A 12,905-nucleotide genomic window follows, 5' to 3' on the forward strand; every position below is an offset into this window, starting at 1 on the left:
GCACCTGGGTTCCTGGCTCATCCAGGTACATCCTCGTTCCATCCCTGATCGAGGAGTATGAGAGTTCCCTCCCGTCCACTTCCTCGGGACCGCCAAGAGGCGGTCGTTGAGAGGGGGGTACTGTTGGGATCTGGAGAAGTACCACCTTTCTCCAGCAGAGTGTGCCGTGGGTCTCCTGGGCTGGAGCCCTCCTGCACACCTGGATCTCGTCAGCCCATCAGGAGACCTGCTCTACTTAAGCAGCTGCCAGACCTTCCTTCAACGCCGCAGTGTTGACCAAGTTTGGTTAGCAAACCTGAGCCTCTGTGATTACTAGAATCTTTGTCTCCCAAGAGAAAACCCAATTCTAACCTGCCTCTGTCTTCTCACTCACAGGAAACCTGTCTCTTGTCTGAAGCTCTGGATGAGCTTAGCCTGTTACCTGCCTGCCTGCCCTAGAGAGCCAAACCTGAAGATCTCACTCTGGAATCCACTTGCTGCTCTCAGGGAAAGAGCTGATCAGTTAAACCAAGGTCTGTCACTGGAAAGTCAGAAGCTAGACGCTGCAGCTGCTGAGCACTCTGCTGAACCAACAGTCTCTGGACCCAACCGGTTCCCTCTCTCAAAGGAGAAAGCCTGAACCTCTTCAAGGTATTTCCAGAAACATCTGAAACTCAACAATTCACCTGTTAAACTGGCTAATCAAACTATCCGTCTCTGCAGATGCCAGAGAATCCTGCCCGGACCAGTTTCCAGAATCCGGTCCATGTTATTATTGTGAAAGCTTTCAATAAACTCTGTTGAACTTTTTATCAATCTCCAGTGGTGTTCTGCATGTGGGTTTAATCCCTAAACCAACCATTACAGTTATATGATTTTTTTTTATCTAAGGAGGAAGAATATAGATGATGTAAACTGTACTTCACCTAAGTATTCATGCCAGCTATACTATCTCCCATGGTAAAGATTACAGACGCATACCTTAAGTGTAATAGGTCATGGAGAACACTGTAGTGGGGGTAGTGTAGGTACAGTGGTTAGAGCAGTGCGTTTTTGCTCCGAGTTGCAAGTACCCAGTTCAATCCTCACAGCCTGCACTCTGGTTTCCTGAGCAAGACCCTTAACCCCCCACTGCTCCCCAAAGCAATGGGTTAAATGCAGAGATACATTTTTCCAGTGTGAGATCAATAAGTTATTTAGTGAAAATTAAGGCAGAGTTATTTTATGAAAAATGTATATTTGGCTCTGGAAATGTAATAATATACATCAACATCCAATATCTAAAAAAAGACAGAAATATACCACAACTCCAAATCTTCTGAGAAATTACTTTACACAAAAGCTGACAGGCTGGACAGATAGAGAGCATTAATTAAAGAAGAAGCCAAGATGCTCTTGATGATTATGGATTAGTCCTGCAGCTAAGGTCACTTTGTGTATGTTTGTCATGTTTTTGAGTTTAAAGGTCCTTTTGAATTCATGGAAAACCATTGTATTTACTTGATTTGCAATGGCTACTGTACTTTACCCAGTCCTAAAACAAACATGAAAATTTAACGCAGGTGAACTTTACCATCACTCTTCAAACAGTTTTGGGTATAAATTCCCTTCACCTTTTGCAGGAAAAGAAAAAACAAGGACTGAAGCTTTGCTTTAATTTTTTTGTTACTACTCTGTGCCTGGTGAGTAATTCTATTAATATATTCTTTTATTGTGTAGGCTGGGGTTTTTCTATTGATCTGAGCACGTACTCACAAACAATACTAAAAGTAGCACTATGTGACATAATGTTAAGAATTATTATTAATAAACATGCTTGGAGCATCAGGAGTAGCTGTTCTATACGTAAAGTCTAGGGTGGACGCACATCAAGGAGCATCAAAAGGTCCTGCATTCACGCTGTTCTGTGCAGTGCTTTGATCATTTAAACATTTACACAAATCACTCATGTCACAAGCAATGCTTTGGCCCTTTGCTTGATGTGCATTGAGTATGGATAACCAATCCTGCCATAATTAAAAAATACATGAAGAAATAAATATGAAATCATAAATATGAATAGGTGACAAAATAATGGCTTGCAATTTATATTAGTGAACTATGCTTTATTTATAGATCTCTCTCTCTCTTTCTCTCTCTTTCTCTCCCCTATTTTATCTCAACACTTTTCTTCTCATTTTTCATTTAAACAATGAATATTTAGTCTTCGTTTATTCAAGTAAATTTCAAGTCAATGTTAATTTTTCCAAACATTTTTTATTTTCTTTCATATTTTTTAAATATCCAAATATATTTAAAACATGTTTTTCCAAGCTTTATATTATTTTATTCCAATATATTCTGATATTATTTCAGCAAAATTATTTTCCTTAAGCCGTTCATTCCTGTCTCTACATCTTCTAATTTTTCCTCCGACTGTATTTCAGCTGGCTGCTCAGTTTCTCTGTGGGTAGCACTGCTGCCTTGCAGCAAGAAGGTTCTGGGTTCCATTCCCGGCCCAGGGTCTTTCCACATGGAGTTTGCATGTTCTCCCTGACCATGTGTTGGTTCTCTCTTGGTACTCCGGCTTCCCCCAAAAAACATGCTTAACTGTTAGGTTAAAGGAATAGTACACCCAAAACATGATTAGCCCTCATTTTCTACTCACCCCCATGCTGAACAACAACTCTGGAGTACTTTTTTGATATCTCAAATGCATCTGGAGATCTGGGAGGCTTCTTGCTGTCTGCTGGCATTCAAATAATGGAGGTCTATGGCGCCCGAGGCAGAAAGGTCCATAAAAGTCCACAAAAAATGTGTCAATATTCCTCCATACTTCTCGTCCAATGTATTCCAAGTGTCCTGAGTGGGTAGCGTCCATAATTTACTCGAAACGAAGTCATTTAGAATGTTTTTAGAGCATAAACAGTGGTGTATAGGATTTCCTAAAAGCGCGTTCATGAGTCTACGGAAACCGCGGCAGACCAAACAGATGAAAGTGCGCCTTTAGCTCGGCAAAGAACTCATGCTCTTCCTCAACACTGAAGTCCTCAGACATTTTTCTTTCGTTGTTTCTTTCTTTGCACAGTTAAACAGCACATTTCTTCTTCTACGCTTGCATTATCGGCAGAGCAGACACTGAATGCGCACTTTCATCTGGTTTGGTCTGCCGCAGTTTCCGTAGACTCGTGAACTCGCTTTTAGGAAATCCTATACACTACTGTTTATGCTCCAAAAACATTCTAAATGACTTCGTTTTGAGTAAATTATGGACGCTACCTACTCAGGACACTTGGAATACATTGGACGAGCAGTATGGAGGAATATTGACACGTTTTTTGTGGACTTTTATGGACCTTTCTGCCTCGGGCGCCATAGACCTCCATTATTTGAATGTCAGCAGACAGCAAGAAGCCTCCCAGACCTCCAGATGCATTTGAGGTATCAAAAAAGTAATCCAGAGTGTTGTTCAGCATGGGGGTGAGTAGAAAATGAAGGCTAATCATGTTTTGGGTGTACTATTCCTTTAAGTGGCTTTATAAAAAAAACAGGTGTAACAGCATCACCGCTGCAGCCTCTCTCCACTAACTTTACCACTTGTTATCAAGAACATGATGGAAGTTAGCCTTCCAACCTCTATAATGCCAGGCAGAAGCTATTAGCAGGTACTGACCACGGCCAATAAGAGATGAAGCTGCAGCGGTGATGCTGCTCCAAAGGCCACCCCTCCATTTCTAGGTTAACATGTGGAAAAAATAGAGGAGGTAAAAAAAAAAAAAAAACAAGAGGCAGAAAAATATGGTTTATGAGACATCTGTTGAGAATATACTACAGGAATATATTGGATTAAAAAAACTAAATATTTAGAAAATGATATGAAATGTAGAAAAGCATATTTTAAAAAAAAATCGATTTTTGTTATAAGAAAATAAAAAGATTAGGGAAAATAAAACAGCAACATCTTTACTTATTTACTTGAAATAAATAAGTAGAGAAAAAAGTACAGCATTCCAATAAAAAATAAGACTAAATAAAAAAAAATAGAATAAACTTGAAGAGCTACCATAGAAGGTAAAATTAATCATATATATATAGATAGAGAGAGACATTGTATGCTCCAATAAGCGCCACCACACGAGGCAGCAACTGACCTGAAAAATAAGATGATGGCAAAGATGTCCACCAGACACAGATTCAGACGGACCGAATAGTAATGGCGAACCAACCGGACATTGTAGTGGTAGACAAAAAGCAGAGGAAAGCCATTGTGGTTGACATAGCAATACGATCCATCCATCCATTATCTGACAGGCTTGTCCCAATTGGGGTCGCGAGGGGTGCTGGTGCCTATCTCCAGCAGTCAATGAGGCGGGGTACACCCTGGACAGATCAAATAGCAATACCAAGTCAGGAAAAAAAAAAAAAACATTAAAAAACTAGAGAAATGCCAGGGGCTCAGAGAAGAGCTGGAGAAAACCTGCAAGGTCAAGGCATCAGTGATGCCCGGGCTCATTGGGGAACTTGGGACAGTGACCCCCCAAACTTAAAAAGTGGTTACAGCAGATCCTTGGAGATACATAAGACAGACAGAGACATAGACCATCAGAAAGACAGACAGACATTAAATTAAAGATTAAATTCAATTGACTAAACCTTAATCAATGACACGAAAAATTACTCTGAAGTACACAAAGTTGTTCTCAGCTACTGGTTGATAACTCCTTAGCTGAAACTCAGTGCCTGGAATTTTATGCATTTAAGCCAGTGTCTGAGAGGACGCTGAGACCCACTGCAGCCATAAATATTGAAGATCCTGTCCTGAACAGCTAACATATACTAATTCTTTTTAATAACATACCTCTGTTTTGTTGTTCTTCCCATGAAAAAAAGAGGAAACAGGAAATGGGTGGAGAAATTTCTCAAGAGGAAATGCAACCTAGCCTGGACCAGTATGCAAACTCTTTCTTCCAGTCTACACAGTGGAATGGGTTTGAAATCGACATGTGAGTACCTTTGCCACAATACTAATGCTGAAAACATTATTAAAACTTTAACGTTTATAAAGAAAAAGACAGTCCAACACACTCGGGAGAATTAATTTTAAACTTGGAAAAACATTTCAGATCACTTTTCTAACCAGGCTTCTCATGAAGTACAATAAAAATAGTATAGCACCTCCAAGGGGACCAAGATCAGAAACCTAGACTCGATTAAGAGGAGTAGATAAAACTTAAGATAAATAAGAGACACAGACCAGGGAGTAAAGTTTAAATGCCGGCTTGTTTCTGAACATATGGACAAAATACAATGACTTACATTTAACATTTATTGTGGAATAAATCCCTTTTTGTATTAAACCTTTTTAGTTTAATTTTAGGATATTTAATTTCTTTTGGGTCCTATCAATATAGGTTGCAACCTTTTGCTATTTTAATTTTCAGTTCAAGGTCGTTCAAGGTATTTCTCTTTTTAACTCTTTTATTACTGAGTTTAGTTCTATTTATCTCAGCTCTTTTAGTTTAGTATAGGTATCATTGAATTTAGACAAAACGTTGTTTTAGCATTTGGAACCAAACAATGAATAAGACTGCATTAATACAGTATAATGGTGTATGGTCAAGAAAATAAAATACAGTCAAACTGTTACAAAACTCAAAATATTCAGCAAAAGACTGAACAAGTATGTATTCCACAGAGTAAAGTCTCTTCCTTCCGATTCTGCTTGTTTCTTTTTTTTCTCAGAATTATTAGTCCAATGTTATCCACCTGGATCCACTAGTTTGGTGGAAGGTGAAAAGATCCTACCAGTTCAGATATAAACCATGAAACATCCAGCAGTGGGGGCAATCCTGGCTCATGCACAGTTCACACTGTGTCCATAGGGTGGCTCGCCATCTTGGATCTTAAAATTTCCAAATCCAGTGTGTAACCAACAATCCTTCATCCCAACCTAAGTTGGCCAAGTCCCGTTTAATTCACATACACAAACCATCAATACAGAGTCCGGTTGCTTTGCAAAACACCAGCAGCTCAAAACCGAAAAACAAAACAATATCTTCTCTGGAGTGAGAACAAAAATACCTTCTTTGGAGTACCAAAATATACTTTTAGGTTTAGACTCACTTTCTCCACTTGCTTCTCTGCTAATTTTACTGCAGCACTTTGCTTGTGTCTCACCAACATGGGAAATTCCCGAAACGATCTGATTGGATGTAAATTGCTGCAGAGGCTTTAGGAAAAAAATGCCATTCCTAATAGAAATCTACATGGGTTTCAACCATTTAATAATGTAAATAATTGGTTTGGATGTTTGTTTGTTTTTTTTAATCAAATAGTATACAGTAAAATGAAATAAAACTTTTTAGATATCTTTAGATATATTTTACAATATTAACAAATTTACTGACTTTATTTTTATTTTAAGCATTTATTGTTGTTTTTATTAACACTTTGGTGGCTCTGTTAACCTCTGGGTTACAATAGCAAATATAATAATATAAGTATTACTGTGGAGTAAGGAGAGCTCATTTTCATTCAAGAAAAACAGTGACATGAAAGGGGAAAATAACTTTGAAAATAAATATATTAGAGACAGCAACTGTTCACACTGATACCAAAAACTGATATTATTTGAGACTGAAGAAAAATTTCTCCATAGTTAGATCAATAAAGTTCAGTTATTATTATACAGTGAATGGATGTACTTTTAATAAAGAAGAGGTTTGTGTGTAATGATTAAACAGCTATAAACTTGCTTATGTGCCTTGGAGTAGTGGTATGTTCCGTCTAAATAACAAAATATTTTAATAAATAAATGTTTAAAAAAAAAACTATAAAGCTTGCAAAAGCTGCATCTTATCAAACAAAAACTGTTACCTGAGCTAAAATATAATTTCCCATGCAGGTCCCTGGAGAGGTTTTCTGGCTACAACTCTACTGCAGAGCTGAATTCTTACAGAAACCAAGTCTTATACACTGGTGGAGAAACCAATATACCAGCTATTGTGGAGAAACTGGGTAGTCAAGTGGGAGGATTCGGCCCAGTGGCGAACGCTGTTGGATTGGGGGCCCTCGTCATTTCCTTGTTAATAGAGAACGTGGCTGAATCCATGGGGAAACCAACAATGGGTACAGCTGATATACTTCGAAGAGTTTTTGCTGAGGAGAAAGGCAATGAGGTATAACCTGAAAAAACTCTGCCAGTATGAAGAGAGTAGTCTGTTGTCCCAGGTAATGTGTTTTAATGAAGCCCTAACATTTTGATCCTCATTTGCACAGGTGCGAGATCTCATGGATGAATATATGAAGCGTATGATACTCTACTTGAGGCAACAGCAGGACCTGATTTTTCACACCCAGCAGCTACAATCTCAACTTAGCACCCAGCTCACAAGATTACGGGTAATTAAATAATTGATTTTTTTTATCTTCCTTTTTGGTCCCACACTGCCTCATCAAGTCTTTTATGTCCACCCTTATATAAAGCTTAATATTTTTGATGTGTTTGTCACTATTATTGTGTCGTTGTTTAAGTCTCTAATTTGACTGCAGGGGACCTGGGTCTGAATCCTGACTGTCAGGAAGGGGATTTGGTCTAAAACATTCCCAAGTCAATGAAAGAGTCACACTCACTCAATATTTCAACCTCTGAATAAGAGAACAGCTGAAAGGACAAACATTCTTTTAGCGTTTTTACTTTTAATATATTCATCTGATCATAATTAAATCACATTTCTCTACAGGCAGCAGAAAAATTTGTTACTTATTTTGCTTAAAAAAATAAATAAAAACATGATTAGATTAACAAATAGGATACACCTGACCTAGCCTCGTGAGACCATCCTGATCTCGCTAGCTTTCAAGATTTCACTCGTTATCAGTCTGGAGACTGTCCGTTGAAGAAAATTTGGAGCCGTTCACCAAACGAACGTCCAATCAGCGTTGGCTTTGAGGCGGGTTGAGGTGTGACGCAACGAGAAGCGCGACAGTTCAGTCTAAAGAACATGGCGGCTTCAGCCGATGAAACTAGCGTTAGCGTGGCTATCGAGCAAGTTTTATCGGAATTACAGAGTATTTCTTCACTGAAAGAAGAGCAAAACACTGCTCTGGAGGCTTTTCTCAGAGGAAAAGATGTTTTTGCTCTTCTCCCGACTGTTAGGATCCTCAGGCTTGCCCACCAGAGGGCGCCGAGGATCCTCTTCTGCTCTTTCTTGTTTTCTGTTTGGACTGGAGTTACTGTTGGGATCTGGAAACTACCTTCTGTCTCCAGCAGAGTGCGCCGTGGGTCTCCTAGGGCTGGAATCTTCCAGCACACCTGAGACGCATCTACTCATCAGGAGACCTTCCCTTTATAAGCACCTGCCAGACCTTGCTTCTACGCCGCAGTGTTGATCTTAGTTTGGAAACCTGTCGCTAGTCTGAAGCTCTGGGTGAGCTGCCTCACAGGAAACCTGTCTCTAGCCTGAAGCTCTGGGTGAGCTGCCTCACAGGAAACCTGTCTCTAGCCTGAAGCTCTGGGTGAGCTGCCTCACAGGAAACCTGTCTCTAGTCTGAAGCTCTGGGTGAGCTTAACCTGCCAATCAGCCCTGGTGAGCCAACCTGAAGAATCCTATGTGGAATTTACCTGAAGATTCCTATGTGGAATTTACCTGAAGATTCCTATGTGGATATCCCCTGCTGTTCTCTGTGACAAGCTGGAAGCTCAGATCAAGGTCTGCCATGCTAAGTCTGAAGCTAGACGCTTTAGCTCCTCGTGTACTCAGCTAACCAACAGTCTCTGGTCCCAGTCAAGACTTCAGTGAACCAGTTCCAGATCCAGTTTATGATCTTGTGTTTTTGTGCAAACTCAATAAACTCTGTTAAACTTTTACCCAGCCTCCGTTGTGTTCTGCATATGGGCTTGAATCCTTAATCCATCATGACACCGACTGGTTTCGGCAAGAGTAGCCTGGCTTGTGGTTGTGTTTCCGTCGTCGCTCTGTTAGTACATAATATGCTTCGTTGATCTGATTGGTTTCTTTGGCCGGTCTATCACCAACATAGGCCAATCAGCTAACCAGTATTTTTGCTCCTTCCCGAAATTACTTCAACGGAAGGTTTCCAGATGGATATGCGGAGCAAATCCATCTGGCAGAGTCAGGTTACACCTGACCTGCTTACAGCTGAAAATTTTGGATATGTCTGTATCTATGTCTAAAGTCTGTGTGGGCTTTACTGAATAGGCTGGCACTTCAGACTAAGTACAGTACATCTTCACTGACTGCTTTCCTCTTTGGCTTTGCAATCCATGGAAGACTGAGCCCCTTTTTCAAATACATTGTAATGGAGTAAGTCATCTTATAGACTTGAATAGCTTTAGTTTAAGAAAGAGAGACAAACACGGAGATAATTTAATATATTGATCTGATCATAATAATTCAGATTTCTCTACAGGCAGTAGAAATTGGTGTTATTTATTTTGCATACAAAATAAATGAAAAATGATTAGATTTACAATTATGAGACTTGACCTGCCTACAGCAGAGCATATGTCTGTCTTTCTCCCTATCGTCTAGCTGGGCTTTACTGAATAAGCTGGCACTCCAGACTAAGTACAGTACAGCTTCCCTGACTACTGTCCTTTTTTGGCTTTGTAATTTATCCAATACTGAACCCCCATTTCTGACAGATTTTCATGAAGCAAGTCATCTTATAGACTTGAATGCTTTAGTTTTAGGCAGAGAGACAAACACGGAGATAACATCATGCTTGAATAAGAGATCAGTGTGCATAGCTCCTCTTTCTGCTCACCTGCTTGGAGGAGGATTGGAGTCTCTAACAGAAGCTTCCAGACAGAAGCAGTATCTCTACATGAGTGGTTTAATGAGTGAAATGCCAATAAAAGTCAGTTTTTTTTTCACTTTTTCCTATACTTGTAATCACTGCAGGGCACCGCTATTAAAATAGAAAGGATGTTGTTGGCTGAGACACATAAAAATGCTTATTCAATCCAATTCTGATAAATATAATGCCCAGGGATACTGTCTGAATTTCAAGGTACCAAAAGGAAACCTGAAAAAACACATTGACACACATGGAAATAATTATTGCCATCAAGCTGAAGCTGCATTAAAGCAACAATGATGGATTAACATGCCTTGGATTACAATTAAGTTTTGGTTAAAGATAGGGTTGACATAAATGCAGAAAGTAAATTGAACAGAAGTCAGAGTAAGTTCTTAATGTGGTTTAAAATGTGCTTCTTTCAGAACTCCATGCTGATGGATAACCAGATGAGCACTCGGCTTCTTAAACAATGGGTGAACGGAGCTGCCTTTCACACCCAGATGTTGATCCATCTGGCTCGGTTAGAGAGGTCAGATGGAGCCGTAGCAGTTAGAGCAGCAGATATTTACAACAAAGATGTCAACCTTCTTCTGGAGAAATACCACAGTTACCTAAATGATAATATTTATACAGATTTTTTAACTTCTAGGGGAAACCCAAGGCCACCTTGTTGTCTTTTCTTTAAAGAGAACCAGATCCGTACTTATTCAATATTTTATTTTAGGTACCATCCAATTGATTGTCCTGGTACGATATATAAAATTTGCCACATAGGAGGCGAAAGTGAACTAGTTACAGTTTTAATGTCTAAACCCCAAATTAGATGGGCAACAACTTATTTTTCAAACTTGAGAACTAATATTCCAACTCTTGTTCACCAACATGACACATTTAGTATTCAAATGGAATAATGAACAGTCTTGTCTTTTGAGGTTAGACTAGGACTACAGAAAATCCATCCATCAATTTTTAATCACGCTTATCCCTAGCTGAGTCGCAAGTTTGTTGGTCCCCATCTCCAGCTGTCTACAGGCGAGGGGCAGGGAACACCTTTGACAGGTCGCCAGTCTATTGCAGCCTACAGATAATTTAGGTTAAAAATATCTAAAGCTTTAACAAATATATCTGAATTAGAAATAACTTCTAATAATGGGATCTGTTCAAGCAGTTCCTGAAAACAGTTTTGACTTAGAAGACTACACCTTAGACAATAGTAAGCAGAGTCAGTGATGATGGGTGAAAAAACACCAACCATAGTACATTCACTGGGACCAGATATACCATGATATACTTTATATTCACACACAGCTGCACAGCAAAAGAATTCTCAAGGCACGAATGACTGAAGGCGCAGTGAAGACATTCTTCCTGGCAGTGATTGGTTATTTTTGACGAAGAGCTGTGTATTTTTCCTAACAGCACTAGGGCCATTTGAAGAATGCAGAGGAACTTTTTTTTACAAATTATCTGTCTTATATTTGTGCAGTCAGGGAATATTTACACATATGTATTTTTCAAGGTTACAAAACACACAAGAAACCCTGTTGAACTGCTCAGGTTTGAATTGTCTGAGTTAGACCCAAACCGGGTTGTCCTCACAATTTATGCTATAAACCCTCTTTATGCTTTATAAACACACTTTATGCTATAAAGAGTGAATACTGCAAATTAAATGATTACATGCAATCATCTGAGTTTTCTTATATAGATGACCGAACCACAAAATGATCTGATTCAGTTGTCTCAATACATAAAGTGCCTTGACATTACTTGTGTTGTGAAATTTTGCTATATAAATTATCTGGATTAAATTGATCTAAACTGTTCCCTAATAAAGTAAACTGTGAAAATAATCAGTGTTTTGTGATTTATGTTTTGCAATAACAATCTGTTTTCCAAACTATCTCTTGGGTGATCAATGTTATTTCCTTGTTCCACCGGCTCATCCTTCTGTTAGGATTACAGTTTGTGTGGGTTGTTTTTTGTGTTTTCCTCTCTCCACCACCAGGTGGTCCCCTTTCCTCGTTGGGCCTCCCTGCACACGATGGGTCATTACCAGAGGAGTACTTGAGCAGCGGGCAGTCACTACCTCGACGCCAGAGTGTTAGCCAGTATTGGGTACTCTAGCCAACTGAGATTAGCAGAGTCTAACCTTAGTATTGTTTCTGAGTCTGAACTTGTTTTTTGTCTTTGTTGTTCGGCAGGAAGCCTTCCTGTATCACTGGATAAGCCTGGACCTTCTTACCCCCTGGAAGGATTTACTGAGTCTCACTGAGCAAGGGGAAAAACTCCACATGATCCGTTCAAGTCCACTCCGGGAAAACCAAATGACAGTCCGCTCCTTTACTCCTCTGGGTCCAACGTATGTCTGCCTGTCCGCTCTCCAACAACTTCCTTCTTCCCTGGAATAAACACCACAAACTGGATCCAAGGAATAACCAAAAACTCCCTAAACATGGGTGCCTTATCCAGATATATACAAGCCTCAGTCTATTTTCACACAGAACCTGAACTGATCACTGTGATCTCCCCTTCAGAGTTTCCAGTTCCAGTTCACCAGTCCGCTGATGTCCAGCATTGTTACCCAGCTGAATATCACTCTACGTCTGTGTTTGCTAACCTACAATAAACCTGTTAACTTTTCCCTTTGGTCTCTGAGTGGTTCTCAGCATGTGGGTCAGATCTTTGAAGCTCACTAAAAACTGTTTTAAAAAATGTATTTTATTTAAAAAAAAAATAAACTAGCTTTGGCAACTAAATTATGCATTTTAAATAAATCGCTAAATTGATGATTTATGAATTTGAGGAGGTTCAAAAATGTGTCACTCCAATCTACTAAAATAGAAATGTAAAGATTTTTTTTCTTCAATACTGGTATTCAGAAACAATAAATGTTTTTTTCCCTCACCCATCTAATGTAAAAGTAATTAAAGTGATTTTTAAGTATTTTGTCTATTCTGAAATGTGATTACTAGAGATGAAAAAATAATTGAAAGTCGGATTTCCCATTGATTAGAATACAGCTTAAGCTTAGTAAAAAGGTTATTTCATACAAAAATGTCAGAATTTTCGATGAGGTTCAGGTCAGGGCAGTTCAGTCACCAATCAAGACTCAGACCAGG

General features: G+C 39.2%; 1 protein-coding gene across 1 annotated transcript in view; it reads left to right on the forward strand.

The window, feature by feature from the left end:
• LOC119797122 overlaps window positions 1-12,905 on the forward strand; it is a 62,819-nt gene that overhangs the window by 25,814 nt on the left and 24,100 nt on the right. The window contains exons 2-4 of the mRNA XM_038306077.1: window positions 4,849-4,961; window positions 6,863-7,136; window positions 7,237-7,359. Of these exons, the coding sequence (XP_038162005.1) occupies window positions 4,861-4,961; window positions 6,863-7,136; window positions 7,237-7,359 (498 nt within the window). The 5' untranslated portion in view covers window positions 4,849-4,860. The remainder of the gene's footprint in view (window positions 1-4,848; window positions 4,962-6,862; window positions 7,137-7,236; window positions 7,360-12,905) is intronic.

The sequence above is a fragment of the Cyprinodon tularosa genome, unplaced genomic scaffold (assembly GCF_016077235.1).
Source record: "Cyprinodon tularosa strain WSP-4 unplaced genomic scaffold, ASM1607723v1 ctg571, whole genome shotgun sequence".
NCBI classification, from domain to species: domain Eukaryota; kingdom Metazoa; phylum Chordata; class Actinopteri; order Cyprinodontiformes; family Cyprinodontidae; genus Cyprinodon; species Cyprinodon tularosa.